The sequence below is a fragment of the Phalaenopsis equestris genome, unplaced genomic scaffold (genome assembly GCF_001263595.1).
Source record: "Phalaenopsis equestris unplaced genomic scaffold, ASM126359v1 Scaffold000291, whole genome shotgun sequence".
Taxonomy (NCBI): domain Eukaryota; kingdom Viridiplantae; phylum Streptophyta; class Magnoliopsida; order Asparagales; family Orchidaceae; genus Phalaenopsis; species Phalaenopsis equestris.
In genome coordinates, this window is record NW_018164733.1 from 264,718 (window position 1) to 285,468 (window position 20,751).

The window sequence follows — 20,751 nt, forward strand, 5'->3', positions numbered from 1 at the left end:
GGGGTAAGGCTATTCAGGTAAATCCATCTCTCCCTCTTGTCATTTTTTTTTGTGGAGGCTGTATAATCAGCTAATACCCTTGGATGATATTTCAAAACTAAGGGATTGAAGGCTTCCTTTTCAATGTATTCTCCGTAAAACAGATGAAGATGCAAAACATTTGTTTTTAAATGCCCATTTTCATTGATGCTAATCTGAGTTGACATAATTTGGAGGGTTGTCTTAATTACTGGACAAAGAAATCTAAGCATTTTTTTAATATGTTCCCATATATTGTGTTCTGGCTCCTTTGGATGTCCAGAAACAAGGCCAAGCATCAGTATGAGTTGGTATGGATATGGGGGTGGCTGCTAATGCCTTGGATTACATTAACAAAGTATATTGTGGTTATAATTTATCTTATTATGCCAGTTTGAGTTTCTTTAATGAGCAGGTGAGGGACTACATTTCCACGAGTTGTTGTTGCTGGTGGGGTGTTCAGAAATGGAGATGGTAATTGCCTTTGTTATTGTGCTGCTCCCGTATGTGCTCCCTCTCCTGCCGAAGCTGAATTGTGGGCTATGTGGCTGGCTATTAGAATTGCTTTCTCTTTTAAGTGGCATTGCATACATATTGAATTAGACTATACTGAGTTAGTTTTGTATTTGAAATTAGAAAAACTCCCTCACGCAACTTAATTTGTTTGCTGAGATGGATTTTGGCTATGATTGGTGGTATGCATGCGATTTGGTGCTTCCTCTCTATAGAGGGGAACTCCCTTGCTAACTGATTGGCAAAGAATGGTGCGTTAATGGATGGCAGTTACAATTACAACGGTAATTGGAAAGGGGCCACTTTCACTTCTTGCTATCTTACTTTATGACCTATCACTTTAGTTTTAACTGATTTTATACTGTAGCCTTTTATTTTTTTTGGGAGATGATCTTTCATTTTCTTGACCAAATAAAAGGTGGTTTGGGGATCTTGCTGTGATGATTTCTTGCCTGGCTATGCGTGTAGTCTTTCTAATCTGCGTCACATGCGATTGTCCCCAATCTTATTTTTTTTAGTGTACCTGGAATTGTGGAATTGGGAAATTAAGGTCACTTCCAGAACTAAATGAGTTTAATGTTAAGAATAACATTGGTTTTAGAATTTGGGAGTTGGAACATATGAATGAGTTGCGCAAATTACAAATACATTTTCTAGAAAATGTTAAGGACGCTACAGAGGCTCGCACTGCAAAATTATCAACAGGCCAAGGCAATTTTGGAAAACAAATGATATGGCGCAATCTTATTTGTCTATCTGGAAATATTTTCTTTGTCTTGGTATGATTCAATTGAACATAATCTTTTTTTAGAAATGATTTGGTGTTAGATATGTAAATATATATAAATTGATTAGCATGTATATAAATCTTCCATTTATATTCTTATATCAAAAATTGAATTGGATATTTTTTTATTAATCTTTTTTACAAATTGTGTTTTTTTTTATTAATAATTTTCTAACTGGTTTGTTCTCTCTTAAATAGTTATAGTAAGATGAGCTACATGTTTTCTGGAAAGTCCGAGCGAGTACTATGCCGTTGTGGACTGTTGTTCTTATTACTCACGTCACGTCAACAACACAGCTGCGGGTGACAGTTCTACAAGTGTCGCGGTGGCCACTTGAACTGGAGGACTGGAAGTTCTTCAGGTAGACAGAAAGTACGTCCCATTCTACGTTATCCCAATCGGATAACGTCGCTTGGGGCTCGATGGTATCACAACTTGAGAACGTCGCTTGTGGTTCAAATGTTTCCCAACCGGACAAGGTTGCTCTGGGTTCTACCGTGTCACATCTGGGCAACGTTCCTCGTGACATGCTTCTACATTTTAAAATGAATATTGTCATTTTCTTACTTGTAATTTTAACTCGTTCTTTCTTTTTTTTTTTAGGTTTCATGATACTCACTATTAGGTGAGGTGTATATCTTTTTTGTACTTTTATGAAAAGGTTTAATTGGTTCTAAAATATTTAATTTGTAGACATTGCAGTTTTGTTGAGAAAATTACAACTTCTGTGTGTCAGATTGTTTATTTACTTAAAAAAATATGTAAATCAGCTGTTCTCAAAACACAAACCAAACAGTTAAACAGCTTCAAAAACAGGGGCAGAATGATTATTTATCCAGAATCAGTTGTTTTTCAAACACCCAAACCAAACAGTCAGAAAGTTTATTCGGATCAGCTGCTGATCAACAGCTTATCAAGATAGACAGCTTATCAGGATAGACAACTTATCAGAATAAGCTGGATAAGTTGGATGAGTTGCAGCTGCCCTAAACAGACCCTAAGTCTTCAACCAGCTGTCCTCTCCCACACAAAGACTCGATCTCTGCTTTTTTATCCTGCCTTCAGTCTCTGCTCGATTGCGCGAGCTTGAGCTCTCTCCTCTTCTTCCTTCGGTTTCGACTCTCCCCATCAGAGCACACACTTCCGCCTCTTCCTCTATATGCACGCGAACATGACAGAAATCTCGACTCGCCTTTCTCTTCACCTTTGGTCGTGACTCACCCATCACAACTCAGTGATTTGCTGTCTTTCCTCGATTTCTTTCCTCTTCTCCCTAATGCAAACAATGTTGCTACCCTCTTCTCCTTCGCACAACTCGATGCACATAGCATCACATGACTCGACACAGACAACACCGCGGTCTTTTCGTCTTCCTCTTCCTCTTCGTGAGCCCAACATCGAAGTCTCCTCCTTCCTGTCTAGAGTCGAGGCATAGCAGCTCTCGCGTTGTCGCTCGAATAAGAAGAAATGAGGCTGATCGGGTGCTTTAAGTATTGCACAACAAAAAAAATTCGCTCGAACATTCCTCCTCCTCTGGCTTCCTCCTTATCTTCTTCTCTCAGAGGCAGGCCGGGAACTTTCCTTCCTTCTCCGATTCTTTTCTCGCTTTCCCTTTCATTCCGTTTCTGAAGTGAAGATAGACTATTGAATGAAAAACAGTCCTCTCAAATCTTAAGCTTAATGGCAGCGACGGTTAACCCACGAGCCTATTCAATTTTATTTTATTTTATTTATTATTATTATTATTATTTTAAAATTTAGTTATTACATTAGGTTCTAATACCATGACAATTTGGAAAGAATTGGTTTGAGTGTTTTATTTTATCGTTTGTGCTGAATTTATACTTATCCAGGAGAATATCAATTACAAAATGTACTAATTTTAGAAGTTCAAAATTTAGTTATAGAATTTAATTATAATAAAATAGCCCTAGATTGGTGGTGCGGCAAAAATGATCTCTTGGATCAACGAGGCAAAATCAGTTAAGAAAAGTAAGAATAGCTAGCAAGAGGTAAACAAGCTGGCGTGGACCAATCGGGGTGGAAGACAAGGGGTTATTTTAGAGAAATATTGGGAAGGGATTTTAGGGAAAATATCAATGATGCTCAACATCCTTCTCCAACTTACGTTGTGTGCTTAGTTCTTCCATCTTTTTTGTTCTTCATTCTTCTCTCTCCAAGAATTCAAAGCTTCTGAAAAGCTTCTATTCCATCTCTTTAGATCATATAGCTTAAGGGAGAAAATAAATAATATTATTGAAATTCTTGATATTTGAGGATTCCAAAACTTAGCTGTTTTGACAAAGTTTGTAATTCCATGCCAAGTTTTTTCGAAATGATTTTTTAAAAAGGGACTTTGAAGGAATTATGTAAATATAAAATTAATTATGTTATCATTTTATGCTCATCCGACATAAGCTTATCACAAGGATATCCCATTCACTCCAATTTTAGAAACATGAAGGATTGGACTTGAATTATGGGATTTACCACTTACCTTGTGACGTGGAGCTTTCCCCCTTCTAGCTACGGACGCGGGTGGGCTAGCCGACTGAACCGGTTGGCATGGGGCACCGGTCCAAGGGACTCAGTCCAAGCTTCAGAAGTACTGAGAGATTTGATACGACCCAGGCTACCTTTCCTTTCGCATCTCCCTCCCCGTCACACCTCTCGCTCGATCGAGCGGCATATTGAGAAGGGTGGCATTGCCGCCAATCCCTTTTTCCTCCTTTTTTTCTATGATTTCCTTATGAGAGCTTTTTCTTTTTCTTTTTTTGTCAGTGAGAGTCTTTAAATTAGTGTTTTCTGGGTTTAGGGTTTAGTTTTTGCTGTGAGTTGATTTTAGATTTTCTGTGTAGAATCATTTTCTTTGTTGTAGGGCTGTATCTGAGGAGGTGGTAGTGCTCTGGTTGTATCCTACTCTGAGGTGGTGATTGTATCTCCCCTTTTATCTTTCCTATTCCATCTCCTCCACTTTCCTTAGCCGTCGGCTATCCCCAACCGCTTCCCCCTGCATTAGGGACCCGCTTCTATTGCAATGACTTATTGTCCAGCTCTTTCCCCTCCACTTATCTTAAAAGCCAGCCATCCCAATTGCATAAAAAAAGACCCGGTGGGTACTTAGGCATTTGGATGCAATGGCTTTACATTTTTAACTTTGTGCATGTGAGGGCAACGACAAACTTTGTGAGGTGGTTGAATGCACCAAATTTTTTTTGCTCTTGCTTTTTTTCTTCTTACAATTATTGTCATATTAAATAAACATTTAGTCTAATTAATTTGATTTAAATTTATTTTGACTTAAATTAATAATAATTCTTTATTAAGTATCATTTTTCCACGCAAAGTTAGTTATTCATTGTGAGTCTCAAATTATGTATAATTGCCTCGTATGCGGGCATATGTTTTTTGTGTTTGTCTTTTGTGTGGTTGTTAGGAAACATAGGTGCTCCTTCCAGCTGCTGCTGACATTATGGATCCGTTAGCAAACCATTTATGAATTTAATTTGATTTGTGCAATTTAGTGATTTTGATTTGTGCGAAGCATATCAAGTCTGACTTACACGTCACGACTTTTGTCCAAATATTTTACCGTGTGACAATTTGGTGATGCAAGGTGCCTTTTCCCAGCTGATGCGCAAACACGATTTGTTTTGTGAAAGAGGTGACGGGCATTTTTCTAAGTTTTTTTGACCTTTTTCTCGTGCATTGAACTGGACAATTCAGATATCATTCGTATATAATTTGGACATTTCAGACTAGTTGGTGCAATCCGTTTTGTGATTTGAACAACATTCATCTGCTTTTTTTATTTGTTTTTTTTTTTTTGTTTCAATTGATGCTCATTGAGTTAGTTTGAAGAGATGTTGCATCCATTATCTATTTGTCGCCATTTAACTTGATTAGGCTAGGTTTTGGGTAAGACAGGAGGTCCAACAATATTTTAACTCTCTTTAATTGTCAAAAATCAAAAGGAAAACTGATATTTAATTCTATCTTGTATTGGTAACTAAGCATAACCTTCTCGCTCATTAAAAAATCTTAAATTGTTCATGTGCTATCATTTTTATATAAGAGATACCAGAAAAAGAAGATGTCAACTAAGAAAATAAACACAACCACGGAAGGCTGTTGACATTCCAAAACAATTATATTTTTGAATGTTTTGTCTAGAACATTAATTAATCAATTGAATAGCTCTAGCTTAAGCAGTATGGTTTTTGGTTATGGATTGTGATCACATGTTTGAATTCTGCCTATGATATTTTTTTAAACTGAGTATTCACCAGTCTTTTGTTTGGATGTGATTTATTGCGGAAGTTGTGCTGTTCCAGGCAACTAGCCTTGTGCCTACATATATAATCGCACTTGTCCTTATATTAAATTCATAAAATATTTGAAGGTTTTTTCTATCTTAAGAAACTGTCAATCAATGTTTGCATTTCTTATTGTCATGACATTGTTATATTAACCCCCAACAAAACGATAATGTTGATGACATTGTATGATTTATGTAATTGTCCTACTATTTTTGTAGGCAATGCTTGAGATACATGAGCATATGCATAATGCATGGAGGAACAAGGTTGAGGACAAATTTCCACAGCCCAGTATCTTTAACTGGATACATAGCCTTCCATTTGATTCAAGAGTAAAGGAATGGTTAATTGGAGAAGAAAGATACAAGCTAGTGACTCGGGAGAAGCATATACTTTCTGCTGTAGCTGATAAGTTTCTTGTTGACGGGCAATCAGCTAAAAGCGGGGCCAGCATTCTTTGCTTTGATGAGATTCAGGTGCTCCAGCGACTTATATTACTTGGCGTGTTACACTTGTCTTGTTTGCAAGTATTGTTTTATAATTAGATCACGTATCATATAAAAAGGAATAAGAGGAAATAAATAATGCCTATTTTTAATTAGTCTACAAAATATTATATTTGAATCAGTGAACGAAGCCTTTTCGAATCTTAACTATACCAGCATAGAAGTTGTTGATTGGGAATGCTAATTTTGAGGTTTTATCACTAATGTGGATAAGTGCGGCATGCATAAATGATGCATTGCGTGATTCCAATCTCAAGATGGACATTTATGGTTAGCTTCTTGTAGATAATACAAGTTGATACAATGGAGGCTTGTGTTTCCATTTCTTGTCCACATGGCCGGTCTCTTCTCTCAAATGACAAGTATTTGATGGACAAAGATCGTAACTGGAAGCGGAAAACGACAATTTTCTGCTGTAACAAGCTGGGCGCAGTGATTTCGATGGCTGTCCTACTGAAAACAGCAGCTAAGCGGTGAAACAGAGAGGTGCGAAAGGCGAGGGTGGTCAACCTCTAGTTCCTAGGCAAGCTATAGGCACACCACTTGCAAAGGGAATGTGCTACAACTCTGTGGAGAGCTGAAATCAAAGAAAGTCTTTCAAAGTCCATAAAATTTAAAACTAAAACTCCATACTGCCACAATGCAACATATATGAAAGTCTATTAATATAAATTAACTTAATTAAACAATGGAAAAATAGGAAAGAACTAAAAAAAAAGGAAGAAATAAAGAAAGACGCATGCTGAAATTGTAATAAATAAAAAAAAGGAAACTTGTGGTTCAGTCTCATTCCCACAGCTGCAAGAGCCGTGAATCGCAGCTTGCAGCACCACGGGAAACTTCCACATCCCTCATCTTCCTGCATCCCTCGTCACTCTCCGTTGGTAGGAGAGGCTTTTGCCCTCATCTCTGAAAACACCCGGGTCCTTGTAGTACAATGGCAAGTTGACGATATTAAAAGTAGCAGAAATATTTTCATATTCTGGTATGTTAATTTTGCAGGCTTTGTCATTAATCTTCTTCGCAATCTTAAACAAGCCATTAACTTTAGGCTTGAGCTTCCCGAATGAACTTGTAGGAAATCAGTATATCGTTAAACCTGATCCATATCATGTCGCCTTCCTTGAAAACCATAGCCTTTCTGGACTTATTAACATGTTTCTGATACTTGGTATTGTGCTTAGCAATTTCTTTCTTGACTTGCTCATGTAGGGTCTGAATATATGCTTGACTTGAACTTTCTTGACATAAGTGGTAAGAGGGTTCTACTCGTACATGTTGACCTCATTTTTAGTGAGGTCTAGTTTTCTTCTTAGGGTTTTGGGTATAGCCTTAGGGTTCTTATCTTAGAGCTTTAGAAATGAGACCCGCATCATTTAGAAATTCAACCTGCTTCTTCACTCTTTTGGAGTTTTGCATATGTGGTATCGGCCTCTAACACTTAGAGATTGAAACCAATATGAGGAAACCGAAAAAGAGTCCCTACAGGACCATTAAGCTCTAGGATTGTCTTTTGCACAATTTGCACATTAGCGCGCACAAAATTCATGATTCTGACAGTCTACACGTTCGATTACCACATTCGCATCGTCCACGCAGTTATTTGTCGAAAGCTTAAATAAAATTTTGAACGATCGATCGCAGACTCAAATTTTTAAGAAAACTGAATTTGATACGTTTTTTTGACCTGATCGTCGACGAGGTTACCCGAATAACCCCAAATGACAAAACAGACTGCACCGGCACGTCCGAAACGTCGACTTTAGCCGGAAAGGACACTAATTTTGATATGACTCCGAACGAAATTAAATAGCGCTCAAATTCAGGGATTTTCAATATTAATTAATTTAAAAAAAAATTTTCTTTTCCGCTTAAATTTCCTAAATCCCTAAATTCATGCACACGAGAGGCAACACGCCTGTCTCGTTCCTGCCTTCTCCTGTTCGCGACTCACGCACCCGCGCCTGCTCCGCCTCGTTTATTCTTCATGCGGCCTGCCCGAACCCTCTTCATTCCGGTTCGTCTTCTTCGGCCTGATCGAGCTCGCGCAAACCCTAGCCGAGCTTCATTTCTCACGACCGAACTCCCTTCTTCGTGCGGCTTCGACCCGAGTTCCCCTCCTCGTGCAAACCCAACTACCTTGGACAACATTGTAGTAATTAATTTTTGGTGACCACTCAGTACATCAGCTACTTTGTTTTGATTCATTGCCTTATGTTTGAGCACAAAATCAAATGAAGAGAGAAATTTCAGCCATGAGGCCTGTCTTCTCCTCAGCTTACTCTGAATATTATGAACTTCATGGCCTCATGGTTAGTGTAGAGAGTAAATTCATTTGCTAGTAAATAATGACTTTAATGACTGAGCGATCTCACAATAGCATAAAATTTCTTTGTTGGTAGAATAATTTCTCTTGGATTCAAGTAAATTTTCACCGAAGGCAGCAATAGGGTGTCCTTCTTGTCTTAACGCAGCTCTAATTTCCCCACTTGATGATTTAATCTCTACTTCAAACACTTGATTGAAATCTTGGAGTGCTAAAATTGGGGCTTGTGTCACACATCTCTTCGAAGTATCAAAGTTAGCCTCATCAATGTCTAAGTAAATTTATCGTACTTGAGAAGATCCATCAAAGGTGCCTCGATTGAGCTGAAATTTCTAATAAACCTCTTGTAAAAAGTAAGTCAAACCATGGAGTTGGAATACCTAACTAAATGACTCTGAGCCAGACCACAATAACATCAATGTTCGTTGGGTTCATCTCAATAGCAAATAATGTATCCGAAAAAACACGTTTGTGGTATAAGAAAATGACACTTCTTTGGGTGATCTACTATGCCCGAAGAACTTCAAAACATGTTGCAAATGTTGTAAGTGCTCTTCTGAACTGTTAAACACTTTAATTTCATCAAAATACACAACATCAATTTTTTAATGAAAATTCAAATAACTTGGTTCATCAGCCGCATGAAATTATTTGGGCATTGGACAAGCCAACTTGCAGATGGCCCAATCAAACAACCCATCTCGTGTCTTAACGGTCATCTTCCACTCATCCCCTGGTGTTATCCTGATCTAGTGCTAGCCACTGTGCAAATCAATCTTGAAGAAGTCACTAGTTCTGCGTAACTGATCAAACAAATCATCCAATATCGAAATAAGAAATATGTAATTGATTTTTAATTTGGTTCAGAAACCTGCAATATATACACGTGCGCCGCATCCATCCTTTTTTGGTCACGATCAAAGTTGGCACAACACATTGATTGGTGCTCTCACTAACTAGTCCTCAGGCCATCAGATCCTCAACCTAGTTTTGTAGCTCTTCATACTTGCTGGTCGCATTTAATAAATTGGTCGTTTGGGGAGCACTGAGATCTATGGCATGTCGAATCTTTTGTAACAGTGGCAATTCAGGCGACTTAATGTCCTTCAGAACATCCTAAAACTTTTCCAGTAGTGGGTGCACTGTCTCAGGTATTGGTTCCTTTGTATCACTACCTTCTAGCATCACTGAGGTTAGTCCCACTAACATGTCTCTCGTAGCATGTAATAATGTAGCACAAGGCACAATGAATCCTACTTTTGTTTGATTACTCATCCTGCTGACTCTTTTAAAGGTAGTAGCACAATATGTTTCCAGTCATTGTTAAATGTGTTCATTTTTTTATGACCATCATGAAGTTTATCTCTATCGTACTGCCACAATTGTCCCAAAAAAAATATGACATGCATCCGTATGGATGGCATCACATCAATATTGATTCTATAGATTATCTCCAACTAAAAACTCCACAATGCATCTCTTGCTTATATGAATCTCATTTCTCTACTTCAAACAAGTTAGTGTGTACAACTGAGAATGTTTCTGTGTAGTGAGACTCAATTTATCCATCATATGTATAAATATCACATTTTCACAATTGCCCCTCCATTTATAATGAGTACACACCTTCCTCTTTATAGTGCAACAGGTACGAAAGATGTATGCCTGAACCACTGCTGATCTCTTTAGGCTCGGTTTGAAGGGCTTGTTGAACCACAAGCATCTTCCCATCATCTACTAATGGCTAGTGCTTGCTATTCTCCTCGAGGTATTCACTCTCTGCCTCTTTCAGTGCACCATGCTCGGTAATAGAAATCACCCACTTGTTTGAGCAGTATTTTTACTTGCATTAAAAAGATTTGGGTGAACCCTTCCGTTTTGGAATTCATCATGTATTCATTTGAAGTGCCACGAATATGTTTGACCACCTATTTTGTTTAATTCAAGAATTGTAATGAAGGTTTAAAATTGTGGCAGAAATCAGAGAAAAGTTATTCAAACTTTATATACTTAAAAACTGAAACTCCAAACAGCCACAATGCAACCTATATAAGTCTCCTAATATAAATTAATCTGATTAGAAAATACGAAAATAGGAAAAAAAACAGAAAAGAAGAAACTAAGAAAGAAATGTATTGAAATTGGAATAAGAAAAAATAAAAGGAAACTTGTGGTCCGGCCTTTAATCCCGCAATCGTGATAGCTGCGGATCATGGCCTGCAACACTGCAGAAAACTTCTACGTCCAAAGCAGTGCAGTTTTTTTGCTTGCATTAAAAGGTTTTGGGTGAACCCTCCCGCATTGAAATTCATCATGTATTTGTTTCAAGTGCCACAAATATGTTTGTCCACACATTTTGTTTAATACAAGAATTGTAATGAAGGTTTAAAACTGTGAAATTGTGTATTAAGGCATTTTTCTAATTATGTGAGTGTAACTATAAAAAAATACGCCAAGTAAAAAATATCATTCTAACTTCAACGTGTAAAATAAAAAGTGGCATATTATTATTCTAACATCGAAGTGTTAAATAAGAAGTGACATTAATATTCTAACATAAAATTATGAAGTAGGAAGTATCATACAAATTTCAAATTTAGATAAGATATCAAAGTAAAAATATATAAATTAAAATAAGTTCTCTTTACCACTCTTCGATGACTCCTCAATACTATTTTGTTTTTTTTCAGTATACAAGTCCTCAACTCATGTATAAATAGAGGATCAAGGCATTTGACTATAATAACCTGTAGAATCGATCATGTTGACACAAGATGGAAATGTTTTTATATTAACTGGAATAATATTTTCATAGAAAAATCTTTCAATATCTTTACACACTTGTCTACAAGCCTCTTACATTTTGAGGAGACATTTGATGGCCTACCCTTAGGTCATTTTCTGTATGAAATTCTGGTGTTCTTATGTGTTAATTTTCTTCTTCTGTTTTATTTTTTCTCTATATTTGCAAGGTTTCACTAATTTTCCACAATGTATTTACTCTCTCCACTTCTTGCTCTCTGACGGTTTTATAGATTTGGCAAACCATAAACATTAATAAAATTCTCCACAATACGTCACTTACTAATTATTTAAACCTTATACATTTCATATTCTGTCGTTCTTTACAGACTGTTGATGTTTTTGCAATAGTGGCATTATCTGGAATTCTAAGCAGCTTACTAAGTAGCGGGACGATTCTTGTTGCTACCAGTAATAGGGCTCCTGAAGACTTGAACCAGGTGGGCGTCACTTAAAAGATAATCTTACATGTGATCTTTATCTATACCCACAGGTATGTATTGATTTTATTTTCCAGGTGACTATCTATGGAAGCAAATTAGAAAATGGCTACTGGTATTTCTAGTGAATGTAGATTTATTTGTGCCCCCACTTTTGGAGTTTTTAAAATTCACTCAAGAATTTTGACTCCAATTTTGTAGCCTATCGAACATTCTTCCCTTTGAGATCACACATATTACTTTTTTCCATATTTCTTCAAAATTAATTGTAACCTCTGCACATTAGCATTAAACAAAAATCTTCGGGACTCTAGCTGAATAGAGAATTGGATTTGCTGCTACGGAATTTCAACGTTTTGTTCAGTTGCCAAGGAGCTAGCCCGTTAATTCTTGTCCTAATAGCGTGCAGTAGGCACTGCATGGCCAAAGACTGAAATAGTGAGTTTGAAATTGAACAAAGGTCACTATTTTTTTTAGATTCAGATTTTAGCTGGCTGGTAAAATTAAGCGAGAAACTTTGTTCACTTCTACCCATTTTATCACTCTTTTTTGCTTTTAAAGATGCATCTCAAACATCATTAGCACATCTGATGTCAAAATTATTCTACAAAGCTTCTTCGGGAAACATTTTAAGGACTAAGGGTCTATTTGGGGCAGCTGCAACTTATTAATAAGTTGTTGCGTAACAGCTGTGGCAGGAAGCTGCAGCGCAGAAACTACAAGCTGCTGCGCAGAAACTACTGCGGATAAGTTGTTGTATGTTTGTTTTTTGCAGTTTGAAAGCAGGTGTTTCTGGACAAATTATCATTATGTCTTTGTATTGTAATGATGTTTGCAACAGAGTTATTAATATTAGTACACTTCGTACTTGAAAGCAAATATTCAGTGTAAAACATTATAAAGTAATGATAGACACTTCACTAAACAGTGAATAACACGATTATCAAAATTAAGAAAATGATTATTAAAATAACAATTAATAATATGACAATATTATTTTTAAATTAACTTTGATAGTCATGCTATTCACTGTTTAGTAAGGTGTAAGTCGTCCTCTAGAGAAAATTTTCACGCTCGATCACTCTCGGCGGTGGAATCTTTCAGCCCGTCTGCTCACCTAAGATAGTCATAGTTTTATGTATTTTTCCTTGAATACCTGTAAAAAACTGTCTCTCGTAACTATGGGGCTGCTACCAAGTAAGCAGGGAAGATTGTAGTCCGCAATAGCATTGCAATCTTCCGGAGGTACCGGAAATCCTCAAGCCCATCTTTCTTGAAGGCTGAAAAACACATACCCTTAGATACTAGTAAAAATTGATGACATAAGTAAATAATTAAAGTTTTATGCAGCTGTGGTATCAGAAAACTCTGTATATAAACCAACAAATTTGTCACTACAATACGACAACAAAACTTATAAAAAAAGAGTTCTTTGTTGCCTTTAATCTACGTAATATCGAGCTTGGTGTGTCACATATGCATATCACCAAAAAAATGTCATCCAGAAGAACCTAAAAAATCATAGCGCTGGAAAGAAGAGAGGAATTTTGTTGCCTTCATTAGGATTTCACATGTGACACCAACCAATAGCGACATACAAGTCATTCAGAAGAACTTATAAGATCAAATGTCTCATCATAGACCTTTAATGTCCACAAAAAAAGACGTGCAATATTTAGGATACATATATTACCTACTGTTACAATATTTAGCTGGCCTCACTTGTTTATTAATTGCATTTTATCGTAATATCTGCCTATACTTTCCTTGAATTTTTTAATAATGTTTTGCCCTTCTTGTTAAAATAGGTTGATACTTTCCTTGAATTTTTTAATAATGTTTTGCCCTTGTTAAAATAGGTTGGCCTATTTCTCAATTCGACCTTCTTGAGACAATTGTCACAAAATGTTATTTTTGTCTTTTTATCTCACATTGCAGATGAATCGATTTTAACCATTGTATTACTAGCATGAAAAAAACTAATCAATATAAATAGGAATGCCATAATATCATAACTCAAAGAAAATTAGGAATGTCACAATATCATCACCAATACCCCTCAACACCACACCATTACACCACAGACACATCACCACTGTCACCACCTCCACACGCTAACACCTCCACACGCCAACACATCCACAATTCCACTACCATCACCTACACACTCCAACACATCCACAACGCTGACACATCCAAACAACTGCTACCACCGCCTCCACACACCAACACCTCACACAAACCACCATGTCCAACATCCACCAACACATCCATCAAACATCCATCAACACAAACACAACAATACACCAACCACCACCTCCACGCACAAACCAACCTACACCACCACCTCAAAATCCACCAACACAAACACATTCACACATCAACACCTCTTGAAACGCCACTACCACCATCTCCACACACAAACAACTCAACACACCAACACATCCACAACATCATTGTAATCACCTTCACACATTAATATATGGCTTATAAACCTTCCAAACAGCCCATTTATATTTCCAAATGATTGTGCATGCAATCAACATCGCCACAATAATAGAATAGAGCAAACAAAAAACTATAGTCTCACGACAATTTCTTTTTCAATTCTTTATTTTTTCTTTGTTTTTTTTTAATTTTCACCGTGAAGACACAACGCTAAAAATATGCTCAAAATATACACAACACCCGAAACATTGTTTCTGCAAAAATCCCAACCAATATTTACATTTAAAAAGAATAACAACTGAACATAGCAAAACCAGAGAAAAATCACAACTGTTATGGATGTAGGCATGTAAATATCCCAGAATGAAGAATGAAAGTGCAAGGCCTAGGATCTGTTCAGAGAAAAGCACACAGACCAAACAAGAAAAGACAGAGAATACCAAAATCCAAAATTCACCTCCATATTCCAAAGTCATTGCACATGGAATTCAAACAGAGGAGAGAAAACAAAATCCCAAAATTCAACATCAACAAAAAGGCATTGCACATACACATTTCAAAAATAAAAAACCAGGAAGGTAGGGAATACAGGAACATAGGCAGGGCCAAAACTCAAAAAACGCTGCACATAGGGCGGAGACAGTGATCTAAACAGAGCCGAAGAACAGAGAGAGGAGAGGGAGAGGGAAACTCACCACAATGATTACAAAGAAGCGACAGAGAAAGAGGCAGCACATTACACCTTCCATTCGTGAGAGAGAGGGATTACGACAAGAGTCACGAGAGAAACAGGAGGCACCACAGGATTGCGAGAGAGAGGGATTAAGACAAGAGTCGCGAGAGAGAAAGGAATGCTCACGGAATTGCGAAACCAACCGCGTAAAAAAAAACCAAAGCGGGCCGCGGGGTGAAACCCGCAACCGCGTTTAATGACAAATTGTTTGAATACGCCACAACACCACAACATCCAAACGCCCCTTATTGTTTTTCATACCGCACCGCAGCTAAAAAGCTCGCCAAACGGGCTGTAAGTTGCACTATTTTTGAAACACGTAATCTTTTATATCTTTTTTAATTGAAAATGTGCGTCCAGAATTATCCATTCTCCAATTTTCAAATCCGTGAGCTTCATACAAGCATATAAAAAGATATTCTCTTTACTGATCTCTTAAAGTAACTTTGTAAGTTACTGGAATAGACCTTTACAATTCTTCTTCTGAAATTAGCTTCCTTTCCCTTAAACAGAGAATACTCCGTATGTAAGAATAATCATTTTGCTTGAAATCATAGCACTCAATATGATGATTCGAGAATTAATATTGATGATGGGTTAGGACTAATGATTATACTGATGACTAACATTAATTTTGTTCAAATTTCAGGATGGTATGCAGAAAGAAATCTTTCAGAAGCTGGTATCTAAATTGGATGAAAACTGTCAAAAAATCAGTGTTGGAAGTGAGATCGATTATCGTCGCTTGATGCCGTCGGAAAATAGCAATCAGGTTAGCTTGTTTTAAATGATAGGACGATTTTTATTAAGTTATGAGCAGGTTAGATTTATTTGTTCTAGCAAAAACAATGATGAAACTAGATCTTATCAATCTTTAGAAAAGTGAAACAGGGGCCAAACTGAATTAAATTTGACACTATACAACCTGAACTGAAAGTTACGGTGCTATATTTAATAGGATTTTTTTGCTACGTTTTGCTCAAATTTGTCAATTTGATTTGTAGTTACAATATGTTCGAAAATTATTTGGCTAGCTAATAAACAGTAATGCAAGCTTGTTCTTAATTGTTTTGCTCCACCTTTCCTTATGTTTTACGAATACAAAGTTTTAATCTTAACTTGTTATGTTTATTTAGCTTTTCTAGCCAATATTTTGAAAGAAGTTGGTCTTTGTGAGTTGTTTTACGTGTATGGGGTGAAGTGTATGTAATATATGTAAAACAATAATAATACTAATAAATAAATAAAATTTTATTTATCTAATGGATGGGTCTGGTTCGAGCATTGTCTCGACAGTTTCTTCTTAAAAGACGAATGTCTCTTTTGGGAATGAGAAATAGAGAGACAAAGAACGGGACAAGAGGAAGTGAGGGAGTGGAAGAGAGAATGACACTCGGTGAAGCAAATGAAACAAAGAGAAGCCAACCTCATTTCAGATAAGGAAGAAGCTTGTGTCCTAGTTGAGAAGGTGGCCTCGTAACCGAGTGTGCTTTTGCATGCTTCTAGGGCAAGGAAGGCGATTTATGCGCAGACAAAGGAGGAAGCACAGTGCAGCTCTTACGTCTTGCAGAGAGGAATAAGGCGAAACCTTTGACACTTCTCGTGTTGTTGCATGAAGGAAGAAGGGAGGAGACAAGAGTTTTTGCCTGCGGGAAGATCGAATTGAAGCCGATCCTATGAATATCATTTGCATGCGACTTGTCCAGGTTCGAGCAAGAGGGAGGAGTGAGCACTCTTGCCTCTCACGTTAGGGAAAAGGAAGCTCTGAAAGAAGTTAAAAATAATTTTGAGGATATATTTGAGTATATGTTGCTAATCCTTATATGAGTTCTGAAAGAAGTTAAAAATAATAAATACTTAAATTTAAACGGGAATGTTTAAATAAAAAATGAAAGCTTATAGTTTGACTTGTCAATAAATTATATTTTATAGATATATTCATACATACCATTTGCATATTAATTTAATGCATAAAAAGATTATATTTCTCACTGAGTGGTGTAATTTATTCTTGAAAATTTTTTATTTCTTTCGGGAAACTATTATACTTATATGCCTGACAAGCGAGAGAAAGTTTACAAGAGAACAACTACTGTTAGGGTGTAAACAAGTCGAATTGGGCTCAAGCCATGCTCTTATCCAACTCAGCTCGTCTACCGAATTGTGAGGTGGAGCTTGAGTCAAGATCAAATGGCGAGATCAAGCTCGGCTCGTAGTGGCTGGCTCACAAGCTCGAATTTAAATATGTGAGCTCACCGGAGAAGGTATTGGTGGCTAAAGGAGAATGGTACAATGACAGTTCATTGGAAAATGTATTGAAATGACTAAAGGCAGGCTAATCGAGCTCAGCTCACGAGCCAATGAGCCGAGCTAGGACGAGCTCGAGCTCGTTTAATAAACGAGCTCAAGTTGGAGCTTGACCTGGAGCTCATGGCTCGATAAGCCCGGCTCTTGAGCTCGTTAAAGAGCCAAGCTCGAGTCTGTCAGGCTCAGTTACACACCTAACTTTTGTTGATAGATAGTATATTGTATGTTATGATTGTAGTTATTGTACTATCTACTGATGAGTAGTGATATATTGCTGTGTTGGTTTTAGATGTTTTATTGGTAGACTATGTTGTTTTTGGATTATTTTTTTCTTTGTAGTGTACTTGATGGTTTCTTAGTGACTCTTTTATAAATTAGAAATTATGATAATATGTGGGAAATAAATGAATTATTAGTTACATCTTCCGACAATCTGTTTCCGTCTTGATTAATTTTAAGCCCTAGAATGAGTCGTGAAATTAACTTTCCTAAATATTATTCAAATAGGAAAATAATATATTTAAGGAAAAGGAAATGAAAGAAACAACTACAAAGCAATAACTTACCCAAAACCTATGAGGAATCTAGATCGTGAACTAAAATTGAAATATAAATATTGAATTAACAAAGTAACTAATGTTAAAGGTCTTCTGTAGTGAAAATCCACCAAATGATTGATAGAATCAATTATAAGAAAAAACTATCACAAATTACTTTATAGCATAAATGGAAAGACATGGGCTTGCAACATGAACTCTAAAAATTATATTATTGATAATATAACTATAACATAATAAATGAAATCATTTTAGAATAATCTGATATTTCATGAATGGAAAAATGTCAGTTGCTTTAAGATAATTAACAGAATCATTCATACTATAAATAGTGTTCAATTCATCTTTATGTTAAAACATATCCATTTGCAATCATATTAAGAATGAATATATAAATGTATAATCAATTTATCAAGATAACTTGAATCTGAAAGGTGGTTTCCCAACATATGAAAATATTCCAAAAAGAGTAGTCAATTTGTGGACCGATCGCCCTTGTTAGCCAATTCTAAGACGATTATACCAACCTATTCATTCATCATATACAAGCCTATATATTCTATAAGTAATATGACTTAAGCTAGGTTAATGATTTACCTGAAGAATACTTATTTTATTCAATAGAAACAATGTGCTTGTGAACAAATTTTGTTATTTTATGGATCATTTTATAATTAAGGAATTTATATTGCAATTAATTATGGCAAGGTTATCTACATCTTATAAAATTTAATTAAGAACATTAAATAAGTTCTACGTAAATATTATGTATAAGAATAATTGGATGTCAATCAAAGGCATTGTCGACCCGGCTCGAGGCTTGGAGTTAATCAAGACGAGTACGAACGGTCGGACAACGGAGACTAAGTTTTCAATATTCATTCTCTATAAATAATATTTTTCAAATGTAAGAACCATTGAAGAATATTAATTTAAGATGGTATAATTAATTTTACATCGTTATTGGTTGTTCACTCTTTTATAAACATGATTCTTTCTCTTGCTCATTTTTTAGTCATTTCATTAACTTGAAAAGTTAGTTTAAAATAACAATGAACTAAACAAGTTAGTGGATACTCATACTCCTAAACTACAATAATAGAAGAGAAAAAAATATAATATGCATGTCAGTTAAGCTTTTAAATAAATAAATATATTATGATTTTATTCAATAAATCTTACTATATCACTTGGGTATTTATATTATTATATATATGTACAACCATAACAAAAATACTATCTAAAAATTTATATCAATTAAGACAGTTCAATAGCAATACCATTTTTCATATATATGCTTGGGTACATTAGCATTCTCCCATTGGTGCTATAAGAGATGTGACTTCATCATAGTCAGTCATGTACATAAAAACAATCAATATAAATATATCATTCATGTGTTTATTGCATTCAATTTAATATACCATGTATAACATGTATTAATGCATGATAGCAAGTAGTTACATTCGTTCGTAATAGTGTGACCAATAAATAAAATAACGTACAAATCAAATAAATTTTGTACAAATATCATTATTTACTGATGCATAATAGTGGAAAATAAACAAAATATTATCTTATATTAAAACTATGAGTACTCGCCTCAATGTCAATTAATTTAAGGCAATTCCCTTGATGTTGACTCTTTTAAATTAGAAACCTAGCATAAAAATAATATTTATATTATCAAATTTTAAATAAATTATTTTTTTATTTAGCTATTAACTTTATTGAAGTATAAAATTTTCATATTTGACTTTATGTAACCCTGCTTTTTATTTTGAATATATATATATATATATATATATACATATATTTATCATTAATTTTATTATCAAACCAATTAAATAAATATTTCCTTCCTCGGCCGAGCTTTATCCACGTGAAGACTTCATCATCCTCCCCATACAAGGGAAAAGAAAGTAGTATGCATGTCGATTAAAGCTTTTAATAAATTAATATAAATATTTGATGTTATTAAAAAATACTGACTATATCAATAACATATTAATATCATTATATAAACGGATTTAGTTCGTGCCAGATGGAGCTGAGTTCTCATGCGCAGTGGACCGGATAAGCTTGAGGGAGGGGAGAAGGAGACAAGGCTTCACATGGATAAGGCTCGACTGAGGAAGGTAATATTTATTTAATTGGTTTTGTAGTTATATATATATATATATATATGTCTTCGTTTTTGCTTTGCTAGGGTTTTCGCTCATGGCGAACCCCAGCCCGAAACAGACTTCTACTTTTCTTCGCTCATTTCAATCCTTTCTGTCTTCATCAACAGCTCTGGCTGGCGGAGGAACATGCTATTAGTGCACCCCATGTGCCTGAACGCGCTCCCAACAAAACTGATGACAACAAACCTGAGGAGGGAATCACCACAAGACAGGAGTTGGTGTCTGCTCCTGGTATCCCTTCTCCTGACCATACTACAACGGATAATGTTCGAACAAAAAATCAGAATAACCCCACAGCTCCTATTCAAGAAGCATCAAGTGCAGAGGTGACAATTCACACTTCAAATACACTGGAACCTATCGATGTTGCAACTACTGTCTTTCCTTCTACTATGGTTCTAACATCTAATCAGTCCGAGGATTACATGAGCCAGTCTTCAGATGAAGAATAGCAGGTTTACACTTCTCGGCGGAAGAAGAAGGTTGAGGCACACCCCAACTTGGAAACTTAATGGATGATACTTTGGTTACTCCTGACAATGATACGACTCTTCAAAGTTTGTTATCTGATTCTGCTCCTAAAACTAGAGGAAGATGTAGGACTAAACTGACTCGTTCCTAACTACCTGTTTTTTCCATGTTTTAAATTTGTTGTACATTTTTATTGAGTTTATCTCTTTTTGTTGAGGTATTACTGTATGGGTAGCGTGCCTCTATTGGGCCCTCTCATACAGTATTTATATATCCTTTCTATTTCAATAAAATCAGCCCTTGGGCTTTTCATAATATATATATATATATATATATA

General features: G+C 35.9%; 1 protein-coding gene across 1 annotated transcript in view; it reads left to right on the top strand.

Annotated features, from left to right (window-relative positions):
- The window catches only part of LOC110025158 (putative ATPase N2B), a gene marked incomplete at its 3' end in the record, with an annotated part of 53,474 nt that extends 37,809 nt beyond the window's left edge, over positions 1–15,665 (top strand). The window contains 3 exon segments of the mRNA XM_020725459.1: positions 5,857–6,114; positions 11,602–11,712; positions 15,543–15,665. Of these exon segments, the coding sequence (XP_020581118.1) occupies positions 5,857–6,114; positions 11,602–11,712; positions 15,543–15,665 (492 nt within the window).
- Positions 15,666–20,751: the final 5,086 nt, after the last annotated feature.